General features: G+C 47.5%; 1 protein-coding gene across 1 annotated transcript; it reads left to right on the forward strand.

The window, feature by feature from the left end:
• Positions 1-1,962: 1,962 nt before the first annotated feature.
• On the forward strand, positions 1,963-20,586 carry LOC309562670 (uncharacterized protein). The gene is made up of 6 exons (XM_082266948.1): positions 1,963-2,002; positions 12,583-12,805; positions 13,035-13,197; positions 13,955-14,146; positions 14,274-14,352; positions 18,841-20,586. Exons 3-6 carry the CDS (start codon positions 13,120-13,122, stop codon positions 20,298-20,300), a joined length of 1,809 nt encoding a protein of 602 aa, XP_082123074.1. The 5' UTR covers positions 1,963-2,002; positions 12,583-12,805; positions 13,035-13,119; the 3' UTR covers positions 20,301-20,586.
• The last annotated feature ends 604 nt before the right edge of the window (positions 20,587-21,190 follow it).

The raw sequence follows: 21,190 nt of genomic DNA on the forward strand, positions 1-21,190 counted from the left end.
TCAGCAGGGGGTCAGATTTATACTGGTCAGAGGCAGAATTTATGCTTAGGGGGGAAGAATGCAGATTAGTTCTTAAACAAGGGGGGATATCTGCTGACACATAATGCTCGTACATCTTGGGGGGGGGGCGCAGTTTGACATGTTTGCCTTGGCCTAGATGACCTTGTTCCAGCACTGACCACTGCTATCCAATAGCATGCCGCAAAATTTCTGAAGAAGGAGGAGTCCATTCTCCTGAAACGCGTTGGTTCAATGTACATGTTGACAGGACCACACAACATAAGTTGTAGTTTTCAGGACACCCGGCATTACTTCCTTTATATCCAAGACTGTACACTAAGGTGACCCTAAGGCCATATCTGAAAAGTAGCAACCCAACTCCAAAGAGGGTCTTCCGCTTCCATCTACCATTGGACACAACCTACAGTAAGAAATCTCTTCCACTCTGCCCATACGATCATCCACCCACGACCAGTGACTGACCCGGTCAGTCAAGCGCAGTCTCCAGCACAAACCAGATCATTTGGCACACAGGCGTGGCTCCTCTCCCGTGTGGCATTTCCGATGCCTCCTGAGATGCGAGTTCCTAACAAAACGTTTCCCGCACTCTGAACAACAATATGGCTTCTCTCCAGTGTGAATGCGAAGGTGAAGGGTAAGATTGGAATGTGCAGCGAAGCGTTTTCCGCACTCTGAGCAAGGGTAGGGTTTCTCGCCGGTGTGAACCCGCCAGTGCTGCACTAGGCAGCTATAGGCTGGGAAAGATTTCCCGCATTCCGAACAAGAGTAAGGATTCTCTCCGGTATGATTTCTCCAATGGACAACAAAAGAAGCCCGGGTGAGGAAACTCTTGCCGCACTCAGTGCAAGAATATGGCTTGACTCTGTCACCTACGTGGCTTTGCCGATGCCTAGTGAGGTGTGAGTTTCGGAGGAAGCATTTGCCACACTCCGGGCAGGAATATGGTTTCACTCCCAAGTGGATCTTCCGGTGAAGTCCCAGATTGGAGTAAGTGGAGAAGAACTTGCCGCAATCAGGACAAGGGTAAGATGTTGTGGCCGTGTGGAGCATTTGTTGTGGAGTAAGGCCATCAGACGTAGTAAAACAATAAGGCTCCTGTCTGACATGAGACCCTTGATGGGCCACCAGGTCGGACCTGACCCGAAAATACTTACTGCATTTAAAGCAAGCAAATGGTTTGTTGCAAGGACGAGGCTCCTGGGTGTTTTTGCTTTGATCAAGACATAAAGAAGGGTAAAAGACCGATACATATTCCCCCTGATCCTGAGAACGTGCATGGGAAGAAAATTCATTTTGGGTGTGATGGTCCTTAAATTGAGCAGATAGGTATTGTGTATGTTCAGCTAGGGTGGAGATGTCAGGCTGGAGGAGATGTTCTTCAACTAGGAGCGCGTCCACCCTACAATCAGCTGACGAAGACTGTGTATGTGTGGTTGTAGAGTCTACAGGGTGGAGGAAATGCTCTTCAGCCAAGAGTGCCCCCATATTACAATCAGCTGGTACAGACTGTGTATGTGTGGTTGCGGAGTCCTCAAGTCGAAGGAAATGCTCTTCAACTAGGAGCGCCTCCACCTTACAATCAGCTGATGCAGACTGTGTATGTGTGGTTGTGGAGTCCTCAAGTCGAAGGAAATGCTCTTCAACTATGAGCGCCTCCACCTTACAATCAGCTGATGAAGACTGTTTCTGTGTGGTTGTAGAGTCTATAGGGTGGGGGAAATGCTCTTCAGCTGGAAGGAGTTCTTCCTTAACATGAGTAGACATAATCGGTGTATGATGTGTGGCCGCGGAGATGTCGCGCTGCGGAAAATGTTCCTCTTCTTCACAAGAATTTGAAGCCTTGCTGATGTCATTCAGGGTATAAGTCATATTTTCCTGCTCTGCTGAGGAGGACTGGTCAGTAAGGAGATTGATAACAGTAATGGAATCATCGTTCGGACAATTTGGCGATGGTGGATCTGTTGGAGAAAAAGACATCAGGGTGAGAAGAAGGAAACATCTGAATATTTAGGAATGTATAAACCAAAGAAAGGGTTTCTGGGATGAGGAACATTCATGTACAGGTAATGGCGTTGATGGGTTCTTAAATGCTATAGGATAGTGATCCCCAAACTGCGGCCTGCGGGCCCGATGAGGCTCTTTGCTTGCCTTTCTATGGCCCTCAGGGCACTATTCCACCTACTGGACACCAATGACGAGAGACTATTCCTTCCACTGACACCAATGATGGGGCACTATTTCTCCCACTGATACCAATGATGGGGCACTATTCCTCCCACTGACACCAATGACGGGCCACTATTCCTTCCACTGACACCAATTATGTAGCACTTTTCCTCCCAATGATACCAATGATGGGCCAAAATTTCTCCCACGAATACCAATGATGGGCCACTATTCCTTGCACTGACACCAATTAGGGGGCACCATTCTTCCCACTGATACCAATGATGGGCCAATATTTCTACCACTGATACCAATTATGGGGCACTATTCCTCCCACTGACACCAATTATAGGGCACTATTCTTCCCACTGATACCAATGATGGGGCACTATTCCTCCCACTGACACCAATTATGGGAAACCATTCCTCCCACTGACAACAATGATGGGGCACCATTCCTTCTATTGACACCAATGATGGGGCACTATTCCTCCCACTGATACCAATAATGGGGCCCTATTCCTCCCACTAATACCAATTATGGGGCACTATTCCTCCCACTGACACCAATGATGGGGTACTATTCCTCCTACTGATACCAATTATGGGGCACTATTCCTCCCCCTAATACCAATGATGGGGCACTATTTCTCCTACTGGACAACAATGATGAGGGGCGATTCCTTCTACTGACCCCAATGATGAGGCAATATTTCTTCCACTGACAACAATTATGGGGCACTATTCCTTCCACTAACACCAATGATGGGGTACTTTTCCCTCCACTGACACCAATGATGAGGGACTTATCCTCCCACTGACATTAATGACGAGGGACAATTCCTCCCACTGATACCAACAATCAGACATTATTCTTCCCACTGAAATCAAATATGGGGCACTATTCCTTCCACTGACACCATTTTCTATTCCCAGTGGACACAGTCCAGCCCCCCTAAAGCCTTTGTTTCAAATGTTTGGACACTCCTCAAATAGGATGAGTGAGGAGAAGGTCTTGTCAACTGGATATGACCCAAAAACCCTAAAATTCTACCCCTACAGATCTATTTTTTTCCTGAAGACCTGACATACATTATGGCTCAATTTACTAGATGACCACAGCTATGCAACAAAATGATCATCTAACAGTGCCTTCAGTTTCCTCTCTTCTGGTGTGGGTCCTTCGCTGAAACTTTTATCCTTCCTTTAGGTCTTTGAGGATATAGTAACCCAGAAAACCAATGGGAAAAGGTACTTTTTGCCCAAACAGCTTATCTACTGAGTATAGGGGCTGGCTAATATTATTGTCTTTACCTCTATATTTACCCACTTCAGCTCCGAAAGATTTCCCCCCCCCCTCTCATGACCAGGCCATTTTTGGTTGCAATTCGGCACTGCATTACTTTAACTGACAATTGAGCGGTCGTGCGACGCTGTTCACAAACTATGTGGAACTTTGCCAAGGAGGCTGCCAGGATGGATTGACTCTTTGGGGCTTGTTACCCGACTAACTCAGGCACAGACCGATTGGAGGGCTGGTACCTGGTTAGTCTACCTTTGGGGGTGAAGATTTGATGGTACTCACCATTACTGGCAATGAAAGACAGACACTATATGTGGGGCCCTTGGAGTTGTGTGACTTTGGATTCCAGTCCATGTCTCCCCAAGACAGTAAGACTCATAGCAGATGCTAATATCATCAGCTCAACCACCTGTCTTCCACACATTGTTGAATATGCTGATTTACCCACCTGTTATCTACTATGGGTTCTGTGTTTACACTAATGATAATGTGTATTGTAATACATGAGCTAGAGGACGGCAGTCTGCTAGTTAATTGGCTCAGGTTGATTGAATCATTGTCCTCTATTAGTTACTGGTGGAAAAGTAGAATACTGTTTGTGTTGGTGGTTCTTTAGATAATAAGTTCAGGTTAAGTATATTTCTGTATACAATTTCATCTGCATATGATAATGTAATCAGGCACCTGACCTGGTGGGGTAATCTGATCAGGAGGGGGATGTCCATCCTGTATATATTCTGTGCTAGACTGTTCAATAAAAAAGAAAGGTTCCAGTTATCTACAAGTTTTGTATGGGGGGGCAGCTAGAATATCTGATACCTATGTCCAAGACTGGAGGAAGCCGTATACTGACGGAAGCCCACAAACACAGTGTGGGTCGCGGTTCCGCTCCAGTAATTTTTTCAGAAAATGAAGGCCAATATGTTACATATTGTTGGTTAAAAAATCCCAATAGGCATATATTGATTGGTTTTGCTTGTGGAAGAGAATTCCACACCCTTACCGCTCTGACAGAAAAGAACCCTTTACCCAGTTTAAGGTTAAACCAGTTCTCTTCTAATTTAAGTGAATGGCCGCATGTCTTTTTAAATTCTCTCTCCCTGAAAAGTTTGTTCCCTATGCTAGGGTCACCAGTCCGGTATTTGTACATTGATATCATATCCCCTCTCAAGCGTCTCTTCTCCAGAGAGAATAAGTTCAATGCTCGTAGTCTTTCCTCATAGCTGAGATCCTCCAGTCTCTTTATTAGCTTTGTTGCCCTTCTTTGGACTCTCTCCAGTTCCAGCACATCCTTCCTGAGGACTGGTGTCCAGAACTGGATGGCATACTCCAGATGCAGCCAGATCCAAGTCTTGTAGAATGGGAGAATTATTGTTTTATCTCTGGAGTGAGTCCCCTTTTTTAGACATGCCAGTACTCTTTTGGCTTTGCTTGCAGCAGCTTGGCATTGCATGCCATTGCTGAGCTTGTTATCTACTAGGACCCCCAGGTCCTTTTCCATCCTTGATTCCCCAAGAGGTTCTCCCCGTAGTGAGTATCTTGCATTCTTATTTTTGGCACCCAAATGCATTTCTTTAAATTTTCCAACAATAAATATAATTTGCCATGTAGATGCCCACCCCATCATTTTGTTCAGGTCTTCTTGTAAAGTTTCCACATCCTGCATAGATGCATAGAAGTTATTGCCCTGCTTAGCTTTGTATCATCCACAAATACTGAGATTGAGCTGGTTATCCCATCCTCTAGATCATTTATGAATAAATTAAACAGGATTGGTCCCAGGACAGATCCTTGGGGAACCCCACTTTCCACACCCGTCCAATCCGAGTACTCCCCATTTATTGCCACCCTCTGGACTCGCCCCTGGAGCCAGTTTTCAATCCAGGTACTCACTCTATGGTCCATTCCTACGTACCTTAGTTTGTACAGTAAACGTTTGTGGGGAACTGTATCAAATGCCTTTGCAAAATCCAGATACACCACATCCACAGGCCTTCCTTTATCTAGATGGTAGCTCACTTCTTCATAGAAGGTTAACCACTTGCCGACCGCCGCCTGACTATATACGGCGGCGGTCAGCCCCTCCCAGGCAAAGTGACATACCGGTACGTCACTAGCCTGGGAGCCAATAGGGGGCGAGCGCGCGCCACCGGAGGCGCGCTCCTGCCCCCGCTCGTACCCTAAGAAGCCCGCGCGTGTGACCGGCGGACCCGATGTCCGCCGGTCACTCGCTATCGTTGGGTGGAGAGGGAGAAAGGCAGGCGGCTAATGTAAACAAAGCCGTCTGTCATTCTCCCCTGTGTAACTGCAGAGATCATACGGTCCTGCTATGTAGGACCGTTGATCTGTGCTGTTACACACACATCCAATCACAGTTAGAATCACGCCCCTAGGGACACACTTAACCCCCTCCCTCTCCAATAAAGTTAACCCCTTCCCTCCCAGTGTTATTTTTACAGTAACAGTGCATATGTATAGCACTGATTACTGTAGTAATGTCACTGGTACCCCCAAAAGTGTCAAAAATGTCAGTCAAGGGTACGATCTGTCTGCCGCAATGTCGCAATCCCGCAAAAAAAATCGTAGATCGCCGCCATTACTCGTTAAAAAAAAAAAACAACAAAAATGACAAAAATCTTTCCCTTAGTTAGTAAACGCAATAACTTTTGCGCAAACCAACCAAAATACGCTTTTTGCGATTTTTTTTTACCAAACATATGTAGCAGAAAACAAATTGGCCTAAAATGTTAAAAAATTTTGATTTTTACATTTTTTTGGGGGGAATTTCATATAAAAAAATGTGAAAAATATTGTTATTTTTGCAAAATTGTCGCTCTTTTTTTGTTTATAGCGCATGATCAAAAAATCGCACAGGTGATCAAATACCACCAAAAGAAAGCTCTGTTTGTGGGGGAAAAAAAAGATGTCAATTTCATTTGGGTACAGCGTTGCACGACCACGCAATTGTCTGTTAAAGTCATGCAGTGCCGAATCGCAAAATAGGCCCTGGTCAGGAAGGGGGTAAAATTTTCCGGGGCTTAAGTGGTTAATAGATTGGTCTGGCAAGAACAATTTTTCATGAATCCGTGCTGATTACTACTAATGATACCCTTTTCATCACTAAAATCTTTTATATAGTCCCTTATCATCCCCTCCAATAGCTTGCACACTATTGATGTTAGGCTAACCGGCCTGTAGTTCCCAGGGATATATCTCGGCCCTAAATTTGTCCTCCATGTTTGCTCACCATCTCCAGCAGTACTTGTTCTCTATAATAAACAGATCTGCATTTTGCAAAAAACATGGGATTCTGACTCCACATCTTCTTACCCGGTGATGTGAGGGGCGGCTGATTCTCCATCATGACGTCCTTGTAGAGATCCTTGTGTCCTTCTAAATACTCCCACTCCTCCATGGAGAAATAGACAGTGACATCCTGACACCTTATAGGAACCTGACACACACAATGATACAGTCACCATCCAGACACATCCCTTGTCTGTTACTGGATAATGTCCCAGAATTCCCGGCACAGCTCACCTCTCCTGTCAGTAGATCAATGATCTTCTGGGTGACTTCTAGGATCTTCTTGTCAATGTTTCCCTCAGGTGACAAGGAGGGAGGTGGTGGTTTATTGGACTTCTTCTTCATGGGACCATAATTCTATGCAGTAAGATACAATAAACATCATACAGAAACAATATTACTCCTCACCTTGGTAAGAGTGATGTCATGTGACCTCCCAGAATCCTCCTCACCCCTCCGGTCAGGTCTGTGTTTTATTAATAGAGATAAGAGTGATGTCACGTGACCTCCCAGAATCCTCCTCACCTCTCCGGTCAGGTCTGTGTTTTATTCATAGAGATAAGAGTGATGTCCTGTGACCTCCCAGAATCCTCCTCACCTCTCCGGTCAGCTCTGTGTTTTATTAATAGAGATAAGAGTGATGTCATGTGACCTCCCAGAATCCTCCTCACCTCTCCGGTCAGCTCTGTGTTTTATTAATAGAGATAAGAGTGATGTCATCTGACCTCCCAGAATCCTCCCCACCTCTCCGGTCAGCTCTGTGTTTTATTAATAGAGATAAGAGTGATGTCATTGGACCTTCCAGAATCCTCCTCACCTCTCTGGTCAGCTCTGTGTTTTATTAATAGAGATAAGAGTGATATCATGTGACCTCCCAGAATACTCCTCACCTCTATGGCCCGGTCTGTGTTTTATTAATAGAGATAAGAGTGATGTCATGTGACCTCCCAGAATCCCCCTCACCTCTCCGGTCAGGTCTGTTTTATTAATAGAGATAAGAGTGATATCATGTGACCTCCCAGAATACTCCTCACCTCTATGGCCCGGTCTGTGTTTTATTAATAGAGATAAGAGTGATGTCATGTGATCTCCAAGAATCCTCTTTACCTATCCGGACAGATCTATGTTTTATTATTAGAGATAAGAGTGATGTCATGTGACCTCCCAGAATCCTCCTCACCTCTCGGTCAGCTCTGTTTTATTAATACAGTAGAGATAAGAGTGATGTCATGTGACTTCCCAGAATCCTCCTCACCTCTATGGTCAGGTCTGTGTTTTTTTAATAGTAATAAGAGTGATGTCATGTGACTTCCCAGAATCCTCTTTACCTATCCAGACAGATCTGTGTTTTATTATTAGAGATAAGAGTGATGTCATGTGACCTCCCAGATTCCTCCTCACCTCTCCGGTCAGGTCTGTGTTTTATTAATAGAGATAAGAGTGATGTCATGTGACCTCCCAGAATCCTCCTCACCTCTCCGGTCAGCAGGTAGATGATCTCCAGGGTGAGGTTTAGGATATTCCCAGACACATCTTGGTCCATCCTATGGTGGTCGAGGCGATTTACACTGAACCCGATCTGTAAAAGGGCCAAGTATCCTTCGCAGAAGATCCTACAAAGCTCACAGCTTGACTTCTTTGAAATGAACACACAGAAATCTAAATACAGCTGCAACATAAATTATTTTAAACAATTATCATTTTAAGGCCAACTCCAGCCATGCTTAGTGGAGTAGGGCTGGAAAGCTTGTCTGAGTTTTACTGCCTTTAACCCAATACCCCCATCTTCCTGGGGATCGATCTGCTGACAGTGCAGTGCTGTTTACTTGCAGCCGGCAGATTGATCACACAGCCACGCAAATACTGACTGATCCTTTACTTTTATAGAGGGCACAGCACAGAGCTGGAGACAGGAGACAGTGTGAAGTGCGGCTCAACACAAGAGGTCAATGTGTGCCAGGGGCTGGTCTGCTTATTTGAAAAGGAAGTCAGTGCAGGGCTTAGTGAGCTGCTGGCAGGTGAACTACAACCGCTGCTCAGGAGCCAGGGATGTGACTTACAGGGACCAGAGGAGGTATTATTGGGAAGTAAGCCAAGAGGCTGCTGAGGAGCCAGGGATGTGACCTGCAGCGACCAAGGGAGGTACTATTGGCAGGTGAACTACAACCGCTGCTCAGGAGAAAGGGATGTGACGGATGGCGCTTTTCCACTGCATGGAACCGAACGGTTCGGCGCGCTTTTGTGCTTTTCCACTGCTGGTACCGCATGGTATAGTGTCAGAACGGTTCGGTACGGTACGGTACGGCAGCGCTTTTCCACTGCATGGAACCGAACGGTTCGGCACGCTTTTAAGCTTTTCCACTGCTGGTACCGCATGGTATAGTGTCAGAACGGTTCGGTACGGTACGGTACAGCGGCGCTTTTCCACTGCATGGAACCGAATGGTACGGCACGGTACGGCTCTGAAAAAACAGTACCTACTCGATTGTGGTTCCAACAGGTACCATAACTGGCACCATATCCCACAATCCTTTGCATGCAGTCACTACTAGCCACTGATTGGTCAGAGAATCCCACCCACCCCGTTGTTATCCCACCCACTTAACTTTAGTACTACTTTAGTGGAAAAGCAAACCTATACCGTATCGTACCGAACCGTTCCAACACCGTACCATGCGGTACCAGCAGTGGAAAAGCAAACCGGGCCAAGCAGGGCCAAGCAGGGCCGAGTAGAGCTGAGCTTGCAGTGGAAGAGTGCCATTACAGGGACCAGAGGAGATATTATTGGGAAGTAAGCCAAGAGGCTGCTGAGGAGTCAGGAATGTGACCTGCAGGGATAAGGGGAGGTACTATAAGGAGGTAGGTCATAGGGGCTGCTGGGGTGTCTGGGTTGTGACCTGCAGGGACTGAGGAAGGTACTATTGGCAGGTGATTTGTGGGGGGCTACTGAGAAACCAGGGATGTGACCTGCAGGGACTGAGGGAGGTACTATTGGCAGGTGATACACGGGGGCTGCTTAGAAGCATGGGATGTGACCCACATGAATTGAGGGAGGTGCTATTGGGAGGTAAATTGTGGGGGCTGCTGGAAGCCAGGGATGTGACCTGTGAGGACTTAGGGAGGTACTATTGGCAAGTGATACATGGGGGATACTCTTGAGAATGGGATGTGATCTGCAGGAATCAGGGGAGGGGCTATTGGGAGGTTAGCCATGGGGCTGCTAAGAAGTCAGGGATTTTACCTAAGGGGCAGGGGAGATACTTTCAGGAGGTAGGTCATGGGGGACATAAGGTGCTAGGGTTGTGACGTGCAGGGACAGTGGAAGGTACTGTTGGCAGGTGAGTCGTGGGGGATGCTGAAAAGCCAGAGGTGTGACATGCTGGGTCCGAAGGAGATATTATTGGCAGGTGATTTTTAGGAGCTGCTGAGAAGCCCGGGATGTGACCTGCAGGAGCCCAGGGAGGTTCTATTGGCAGGTGATGCGTGGGGGCTGTTGAGAAGCCCGGGATGTGACCTGCAGGAGCCCAGGGAGGGTCTATTGGCAGGAGATGCGTGGGGGCTGCTGAGAAGCCTGGAATGTAACCTGCAGAGGCTGAGGAAGATACTTTCAGGAGGTAGGTCATGGGGGCTGCTGAGAACCTATGGGATGTGACCTGCAGGGACTGAGAGAGGTAAAATTCCGGAGGTGGGTCACTGGGGTTGTTGAGGATTTTACCTAAGGGTCAGGGGAGACACTTTAAGGATGTAGGTCATGGGGGTCATAAGGTGCCAGGGTTGTGACCTGCAGGGACCGAGTGAGATATTATTGGCAGGTGATTTTTAGGAGCTGCTGAGAAGCCAGGGATGTGACCTGCAGGGACCCAGGGAGGTACTATTGGCAGGTAATGGGTGGGGGCTGATGAGAAGCCAGGAATGTAACCTGCAGGGGCTGAGGAAGATACTATAAGGAGGTAGGTCATGAGGATGCTGAGAACCTTGGGATGTGACGTGCAGGGAACGAGGGAGATACAATCGGCAGGTGATTTTTAGGAGCTGCTGAGAAGGCAGGGATGTGACCTGCAGGGACCAAGGGAGACACTATCAGGAGGAGGGTCATTGGGGTTGTTGAGGTGTCAGGGTTGTGACCGCAGGAGGTACTATTGGCAAGTGAGTCATTGGGGCTGCTATGAAGCCAGGGATGTAACCTGCAAGGCCGAGGGAGGTACTATTGGCAAGTGAGACCTGGGGGCTTCTGATAAGCCTGGAATGTAACCTGCAGGGGCTGAGGAAGGTACTATCAGGAGGTAGGTCATGGAGGCTGCTGGGAAGCTTGGGATGTGACATGAAGGGACCAAGGGTGGTACTATCAGGAGCGGTGTCAGTGGGGTTGCTGAGATTCCATTTACTGGAGGAGGTACTATCAGTAAGCGAGTCATGTGGACATACTCAATCTGAGATGGGGGGGGGGGGGGGCTCAGTGCTAATTTTAACACCCCCTATAGCAATGCCCATAAATTGGGCTTTAGCCTAGGGTGGAGCTACAGCCAGCACGTACAAATGTAAAGAGATGCTTTTTAACGCCAAACCACAGTATGGATCAAAACAGGACAGAGTGCTACACCCCTTGACGGGACTCAGCAAGATTTTTTAGCGGTGGTGCTTGTTCTCCTTTTACCCCTTTATGACAGCTTGACGCATGTATTTGGCAGTAGGGCAGGTGGACCTATATGCCCAGTCACTGCATATACAATATATGTCTCTTGTCAAGAACACGCTCCATCGGCGCCCCCTAGAACTACGACCAAGCTTTCACAATCAGCTCAATATGGAGCTGGGAGGAGGGGCTTCAAATTACGTCAACCAATCATGGTGCCGCACGATCGAGTGTCCCTTTAACTGACCCCAGCGTCACGACTCATATATTGACGTCAACCAATCACGGTGCCGCGCGATCGAGAGTCCCTTTACCTGACCCCAACGTCGCGACTCATATAATGACGTCAACCAATCATGGTGCCGCACGATCGAGACTCCCTTTAACTGACCCCAACGTCGCGACTCATATAATGACGTCAACGAATCATGGTGCCGCACGATCGAGACTCCCTTTAACTGACCCCAGCGTCGCGACTCATATAATGACGTCAACCAATCATGGTGCCGCACAATCGAGACTCCCTTTAACTGACCCCAGCATCGCGACTCATATAGTGACGTCAACCAATCATGGTGCCGCACGATCGAGACTCCCTTTAACTGACCCCAGCGTTGCGACTCATATAATGACATCAACCAATCATGGTGCCGCACGATCGAGTGTCCCTTTAACTGACCCCAGCGTCGCGACTCATATAATGACGTCAACCAATCATGGTGCCGCACGATCGAGACTAACTTTAACTGACCCCAGCGTCGCGACTCATATAATGCACCGATTTGCGCTGACGCAAAAGGGGTTATACAGCAAAAATTAATATAATTATAATAATAAAAATTAAAAATTAAAATAAATACGAGTGTTGGTGTTTTAATACTATCACTAATAATATAATTATTATAATTCTATGACATCATAGTAGTAATATAAACAATAATAATAACAACAACAACAACCCTCTCTGCATTACTGCTATTAACATAATAAAAAAAAGTCAGCAATGTTTAGATTTTACATTATTGCCAAAAATATAATAAACCCCATTTAATTACATCATTACCATGTGGTTTATAAAAAAAATTATAATAATAATAATCCCCCTTCGTGCTAGGAACCTCTTTACTCACATCAAATTCTCCTGCATTCGAAGGCGCTTCCGGCCCGTGCGTTCCAAGCGGTGCAGTTGTGCGTTCCAGCAGCCGGAAAAGGACTCCGACGTCCAATCGCGGCCAGAAGGAGGCGCCCAGAAGAAGAGGCTTGGAACGCAGAGCCGGCCCGGGTGGTGGAACGCAGAACCCGGAAGTGATGTGGTAGCTTGGTATTTTTAACTAAGAAGCTGTTTAGAAAACATCCAGAAGACGCCCTCCAGCTAGGTAGGAGTGTGACAACCCGGAGGTATTACACCCCAGGGACCCAGCTGCCTTCATGCAAACAGTTGTTTCCCTCTCAGGCATGTTTATGATGGTTTTTGAGGCTTTGTTTGTAGTATATCATTATTTGGAGGGTTTAGTATTATATCATTGTTATTATTTTGAGTGTTGTATGTTGTTGTATTATTGTTGTTTTTTTGTTGCATGTTAAAACTTTTATGCTTTTCTTAAGGGCTTTCCTCCTGTGGCACGTCAGAAGGTTCATTATTACCGTCACATCAAAGGGGGTTGTAACTACGCGGGGACACCAGCACAGCATGGACCCCAACCAGAGACGTATGACTGACAGCGTCCTGAACCTTACCCTGGAGATCCTCTACCTGCTGACCGGAGAGGTGAGGAGGATTCTGGGAGGTCACATGACATCACTCTTATCTCTATTAATAAAACACAGACCTGACCGGAGAGGTGAGGAGGATTCTGGGAGGTCACATGACATCACTTTTATCTCTATTAATAAAACACAGACCTGACCGGAGAGGTGAGGAGGATTCTGGGAGGTCACATGACATCACTCTTATCTCTATTAATAAAACACAGACCTGACCGGAGAGGTGAGGAGGATTCTGGGAGGTCACATGACATCACTCTTATCTCTATTAATAAAACACAGAGCTGACCGGAGAGGTGAGGAGGATTCTGGGAGGTCACATGACATCGCTCTTATCTCTATTAATAAAACACAGAGCTGACCGGAGAGGTGAGGAGGATTCTGGGAGGTCACATGACATCACTCTTATCTCTATTAATAAAACACAGAGCTGACCGGAGAGGTGAGGAGGATTCTGGAAGGTCACATGACATCACTCTTATCTCTATTAATAAAACACAGACCTGACCGGAGAGGTGAGGGGGATTCTGGGAGGTCACATGACATCACTCTTATCTCTATTAATAAAACGCAGACCTGACCGGAGAGGTGAGGAGGATTCTGGGAGGTCACATGACATCACTCTTATCTCTATTAATAAAACACAGACCTGACCGGAGAGGTGAGGAGGATTCTGGGAGGTCACATGACATCTTGAGGACTCCATAACTGGGACGGGGACACCTCAACTGTGTCTATAAAGTTGTCCCCTCATTTCTTAGGACTATACAGTTGTGAAGAAGACAACCGACCAGCCAGTGGCTTCCACCAACCGCTCACGAGGGTCAGATGGATGGAGCAGAAGCCAGAGCCCCATTACTGCTCCGTCAGCTCTTTCCCCATCCCATGGAGAAAATAATGACAAGAAGGTATTGGAGCTCGCCAACAGGATCATTCACTTCCTGACCGGAGAGGTGAGCGGTGCCGGGAATTCTGGGACATTATCCAGTAACAGACAAGGGATGTGTCTGGATGGTGACTGTATCATTGTGGGTGTCAGGTTCCTATAAGGTGTCATCGCCGTCTCTCTCTCTCATGCAGGTGTGGCAGTATTTATTAGGACACAAAGATCTGGTCAAAGGTGTTGTGATGGAGAATCGTAGTACGGACACCTCCGAAGGTAAGAGGAGGCCTAACTGCCATGATATTGGAGGCTTATTTCGTTAAAAGCATAAAAAATGATCATTAGGCAGGATTTATATAGTGCCGACATTTTACAAAATAAAGGCAGTACAGGTACCATACAAATCAAGACGAGGGTTAGGAGTTTTTGGAGATAATTTGAAGGAGGAATAAAAACATTTAGTCTTCTCCGAAGAGAAGAGTTTTCAGGGATGACCTAAAGGAGATAGGCCAGACAGGTTGGTGCCGGGAGTTCCAGAGGATGGGAGAGGTTCTGGGAGTTCCAGAGGATGGGGGAGGTTCTGGGAGTTCCAGAAGATGGGGGAGGTTCTGGGAGTTCCAGAGGATGGGGAAGGTTCTGGGAGTTCCAGAAGATGGGGGAGGTTCTGGGAGTTCCAGAAGATGGGGGAGGTTCTGGAAGTTCCAGAAGATGGGGGAGGTTCTGTGAGTTCCAGAAGATGGGGGAGGTTCTGGGAGTTCCAGAAGATGGGGGAGGTTCTGGGAGTTCCAGAAGATGGGGGAGGTTCTGGGAGTTCCAGAAGATGGGGGAGGTTCTGTGAGTTCCAGAAGATGGGGGAGGTTCTGTGAGTTCCAGAGGATGGGGGAGGTTCTGTGAGTTCCAGAGGATAGGGGAGGTTCTGTGAGTTCCAGAAGATGGGGGAGGTTCTGGGAGTTCCAGAAGATGGGGAGGTTCTGGGAGTTCCAGAGGATGGGGGAGGTTCTGGGAGTTCCAGAGGATGGGGGAGATTCTGGGAGTTCCAGAGGATGGGGGAGGTTCTGGGAGTTCCAGAAGATGGGGGAGGTTCTGGAAGTTCCAGAAGATGGGGGAGGTTCTGGAAGTTCCACAGGATGGGGGAGGTTCTTGGAGTTCCACAGGATGGGGGAGGTTCTGTGAGTTCCAGAGGATGGGGGAGGTTCTGTGAGTTCCAGAGGATGGGGGAGGTTCTGTGAGTTCCAGAAGAGGGGGGAGGTTCTGGGAGTTCCAGAAGAGGGGGGAGGTTCTGGGAGTTCCAGAGGATGGGGGAGGTTCTGGAGAAGTCCTGGGGGTGAGCATGGGAGGAGGCGATAAGGGAGCTAGAGAGAAGGAGACTCTGGAGGAGCGCAGAGGACAGTTTAGGTGATATTTTGGGGCAAGATAGGCCATGTAGATGGGGCAGAGTTGTAGATAGTAGACATGTGCAATTTACATCAATCGTTTAGTTAAATTCGTTTTTCGGAATTATGTTTGTGTGTTGAACCATAACCCCTCTTTTGCTCTCCTTTTTGGGGAGGGACAAGACCTGTAAGTGTTACGTAACTACAGCTGATTAAAATCAGGTCTCCTGCCCTGCCAGCTCTATCACGTGATACTATTAGAGAGGGCACGCATGTGTATTATGGGATGGGCATGGGAAGTCAGGGTCAATGTTGACCCGAAGCAGGAGGCCAACTGACACAACAGTGAGCGCTCCCTGATTTGTAAGTCTTTAGGGCAAAATACTGCTAAATAGCCTGGCAATTGTTAAAGGTAACATGGAGCTAAAGGGGGAAAGAATAAGCAAAAGGGACATTACTTTCCTTCGGGTTGAGATTTGTCCCTTGTGCTGCTCTGTCATCGTTTAGCAGTAATCTTCCTACTCCGATGCCATCTCGCCCAATCCATAGCACCATACTCTTCCGGTGCGGCAGGGTTTAATAGAACTGAGGGAGCGGTCATTGAAACACATCAAGAGTGCCCAACTACATCTATCTTTTCCACCCAGTTACCCCATTCATAGGATCTGTACTATGGCTTCTATGAATTAGACAGGATTATGAATGGAGGATGGGCAGATGATGGAAAGATCTCTCCCCCCCCCCCCTTTCATCCATAGACGAACCCATCCCTTTTTCCCCGCTCCTCTGTTTCACAGAAGCTGATGCATGGATACCCCTTAAGTGTCCTGATACTTGCAGTCAAGTATTTGCTGATAACAAATACTGATACTTTTTGGTGCAATATTTGTCCATACAAAATAATTGCTCAGAGATTGTCCCGGACGAGCCCCCAAAAGCTCACACAAGAGTGGTGTAGGAAACTTCCCTGCATGACGGGTTTGGGCTCGGGCTCCTCCTGCCTCTCCCATGGCTTTCCACATCTCCAGCAGCCCTCTCCCCCCCCCAGCCTCCAGTGGTTTCAACCACCCACTGGAACCTCTCCCCAGCCTCTCAAGCCTCCCCCTCCCCCAATCCCACTGTACCAGATTCCCACAATCCCCTGCTGTCAGAAGCCAAAAAGCCACTTTGCCGCTCCAGGGATTTTAGATCCCCTTGGCTTTCTCTTCTTTCCTGACAGTACAGTCAAGATATTTGTCCATACAAAATGAATGGGCGCAAATCGCACTGCAAAGAATTGCTCAGGGATTATCCTGGACGAGCCCCCAAAAGTTCACATAAGAGCGATACAGGAAACCTCTCTGCATGACGGGTTTGGGCTTGGACTCCTCCTGCCTCTCCCATGGCTTTGTTTCCCACATCTCCAGCAGCCCTCTCCCCCCCAGCATCCAGTGGTTGCAACCACCCACTGGACCCTCTCCCCAGCCCCCCCCCCCTCCCAGTCCCGCTGTATCAGATTGCCAAAAGCCCCCGCTGTCAGAAGCCAAAAAGCCACTTCTCCGCTCCAGGGTTTTTAAATCCCCTTGGCTTTCTCTCCTTTCCTGGCAGAAGCTGACAGTACAGTCAAGATATTTGTCCATACAAAATGAATGGGCGCAAATCGCACTGCAAAGAATTGCTCAGGGATTATCCCGGACGAGCCCCCAAAACGTCACATAAGAGCGGTATAGGAAACCTCCCTGCATGATGGGTTTGGGCTCGGGCTCCTCCTGCCTCTCCCATGGCTTTACACATCTCCAGCAGCCCTCTCCCCCAAGCCTCCAGGGGTTCCAACTACCCACTGGACCCTCTCTCCAGCCCCCCCCCCCCAATCCCACTGTACCAGATTGCCATGATCCCCCCGCTGTCAGAAGCCAAAAAGCCACTTCCCCGCTTCAGGGATTTTAGATCCCCTTGGCTTTCTCTCCTTTCCTGACAGAAGCTGACTGTACAGTCAAGGTATTTGTCCATACAAAATGAATGGGCGCAAATTGCACTGCAAAGAATTGCTCGGGGATTATCCCGGACGAGACCCCAAAAATTCACACAAGAACGGTATAGGATAATTCCGTGCATGACGGGTTTGGGCTCGGGCTCCTCCTGCCTCTCCCATGGCTTTTTTTCCCACATCTCCAGCAGCCCTCCCCCCCCCCCCCCAGCATCCAGTGGTGGCAACCACCCACTGGACCCTCTCCCCAGCCCCCCCCCCAGTCCCACTGTACCAGATTGCCAGGATCCCCCACTGTCAGAAGCCAAGAAGCCACTTCGGAGCTCCAGGGACTTTCCTGACAGAAGCTGACAGTACAGTCGAGATATTTGTCCATACAAAATGAATGGGCGCAAATCGCACTGCAATGAATTGCCCAGGGATTTTTCACACAGGAGCGGTACAGGAAACCTCCCTGCATGATGGGTTTTGACTCCTCCTGCCTCTCCCATGGCTTTGCTTCCAACATCTCCAGCAGCCCTCTCCCTCTAGCCTCCATTGGTTCCAGCCACCTACTGGACCCTCTCCCCAGCCCCCCTCAACAAACTTCGCCCCCCGTCCCACTGTACCAGATTGCTATGACCCCCCGCTGTCAGAGGCCTAAAAGCCGCTTCACCGGTCCAGGGATTTTAAATCCCCTTGGCTTTCTCTCCTTTCCTGACAGAAGCTGACATTACAGTCTAGGCGGCTTCTGGTTGGTCAGCGCCATCCATGTGATGCTGCTGACCAATTAAAATTCCTGTAGTCTGTACTGTCAGGCTGGGGGAAGAGAGTTGCTGGACATGTGGGGAACAAAGCATTGTGGGAGGCAGGAGAAACCCAAGCCGCAGATGTCCACAGTCAGATCGGGAGCTGGAGCTGATGGAACCCATCATGCAGGGAGGTTTCCCGCACCGCTCCTGTGTGACTCAAAATCCCTATGGGAATCCTGGGTTTACACAGGAGCGGTGCGGGAAACAGCATGCTATTCAGACAGGAATCACACGGTCTTCCTATTCAAATTCCATACAATTCTTTGCAGTTAATTTTGTTTGGATCCAAATCACACCGCAAAGTATCGGTTTCAGGTATTAGGAGCATTTTCATGAGTACTCGTGAAAATACTCGATATCGGCACAGATACTGGAACATCCCTAGTCTGCCCCCCCCACTTTCCAATCAGAGATCGCATAGCTTCACATCAAAAGATTGTGTAGGGCTGGAGGTGCAATGGAGGAGGATGATTTTTGCTAAAGGGGGACACAGCAGCACACGGAACACATCTCACTGAAGGTAAGTCGTGTCCATTGTGTTTATTCTTCAAGAAAATGGTAGACCACCGAGGATACACAACATGGCTTTGAAAGAAATGTGCTTTAGCGTGTCCCTTTTATTTTTCTTTGTTAGAGACAAACAATAACGCCACATGGGAAGAATTGGGTCCAAGCTCTGCTATTTCCACACCCTCGGATCACACAGATAATTCATTTGTGCATATTAAGAATGAGCCAGGTTCACATGACGAAGACTGTCTCATAAACTCTGACATCTCCACGCCTGTGGAACATGCACAACATGCAGCTGCTCATATCAAGCTGGAAACGGTCTCTTGTGAGGAAGCCCACCTTACCTACACCGAAATCTTCTCCTCCAGCAATAGTGCGGAAAACGCTTTGACCTTCATCAAGGAGGAGTACACCTTGAGCGAAGAAGGTGAGATGGCTTTTTATGAACCCTCCTATACCGAGCTAGCTTCTATTCCAGACAATCCTACAAAGACCTCCAATACCCAAATCATCGATCATAATGCTGGCACTCATCCAGATTTTGAAAATACTTTGCCACTTGTGGAAACAGAGACAACTTGCACACCTTTGACCCCAACGAAAAGTCAAATCCCCGTTTCAGATGGTGGGATCTGTTTTTCCAATACCTTAAATGTGGCTTCTCCCCAAGAAGGTCATGTGCGGTCAAAACCGTTCGCCTGTTCGGAATGCAGCAGATGTTTCAGTACCCAGTTAAGTCTTTTTCGGCATGAAAGGGTTCACACCGGTTTGGGGAAAAAAGTTGGCTGTAGTACGGAGGCCAGCTCAGAATTTGCAAGCATTGATTCTGCTGGTGATCCGTGCTATGACAAGAGCCCTGTATGGACTGGAGGTGGCCAAGAATTAGAAACAAGCAATGGAAGTCCTCAACAATCCAACCATCAGACAAACTTTTTGGACAATTTGGAACAGAAAAGTTCAGTAGAGAATGGAGGTGGCAAAAAAATAAGGACTAGCCCCAAAAGTACTACTTCTGTGAGCTTGGATCATCATACGGGATCTTTTAACACCTTAGGCCCTGCTGACCCTTGGAAGTTTAAGAAGGCCTCTTGTTTCGAATGTGGGGAGGTTTTTCCTTTTAGGTCTCAGCTGGTTTTACACCAGAGGGATCACCTCAGTAAGTCGCAATTCTCATGTTCTGAATGTGGGAAATGTTTTACCAGTAACTCCCATCTTATTGTACACCAACGGGTTCACACCGGAGAGAAGCCGTTCGGCTGCTCTGCTTGCACCAAGCGTTTTGCCACTAAGTCGACGCTGGTCATACACCAAAGGGTCCACACGAGAGAGAAGCCCTATTCATGTACAGAGTGTCGAAAGTGTTTCCCTTGTAACTCCCAGCTGGTGATCCATCAAAGGACTCATACAGGGGAGAAGCCTTATTCTTGTTTGGAGTGCGGGAAAGGCTTTATCAGTAACTCTGACCTTCTTAGGCATAGGAGGGTCCACACGGGAGAGCGACCCTTTAAGTGTATAGAATGTGCTAAGTGCTTCTCACAGAAATCCCACCTTCGCGAGCATCATAAAACGCACAGGAGATAAACTGGGCTCCCTTTTATTTGTAGTTTGATATTCTATTTTTATACATTCAAGGTAAAATTCTCAATCTTTACAAAGAAGGGACAGCCTACTGAAAGCCGATACTTCACTGTTGGGTAGATGCCTGTAAGCTGACTGACCCACCACTTTCTGTAGGAAATAACCAGTGCTACCCACCTTCCACGGCCATTACAAGACAGCTAAGGCCCTGTTAAGTAGAATTTTTGTTTGTTGTGCAAAATGTCATCAGCTGAACATGTTGGCAGTTGGGGGCTTGTCCGGGACAATCACTGAGGAGATCCCTCAGACAGGCCATTGAGCCACGAGCATCCACCTATAACTGGATGAGCATTTTTTTCTGTAGAGCTTACTGCTTCTAATGTGGACCTGTCACTTTGTAGCAGAACCTGAAAGCTCTCCTGTGGACCCTTTGGTATTTGACCACCGCTGTTTGTTAGTTTTTTTTATTTTATTATATAAATGAAAAAATAGGGAAAATTAAAAAAAAATCTATATATATATATATATTTTCTACTTTCTGTTATAAAACATATCTAATAAAAAAAAAGTTAAATTTCTTCATACATTTAGGCCAAAAATGTATTCTGCTGCATGTCTTTGGGGATGTGTTTTTGGGGACACTATACTATTGAAAACCTTATCTAGAGATCTGATCGTGATGAAGATATTGATCCTCTTTGCCATGATTGGCCAAAGCCAATCAGCAGGTATACAGCCAAAATCATTGTTTGCCATGGGGGCAGCCTTTCCCAACCTTTTTAACACAGAGGAACCCTTAAAAATAATTTCTGGTCTCGAGGAACCCCTGCTAAAGATTAAAAATCTACAACTCATGACACATTAGTGTGACAGTCAGTGGGAAGAATGCTCCT

This window comes from Pelophylax lessonae (assembly GCF_965119305.1).
Source record: "Pelophylax lessonae genome assembly, chromosome: 9".
NCBI lineage: Eukaryota > Metazoa > Chordata > Amphibia > Anura > Ranidae > Pelophylax > Pelophylax lessonae.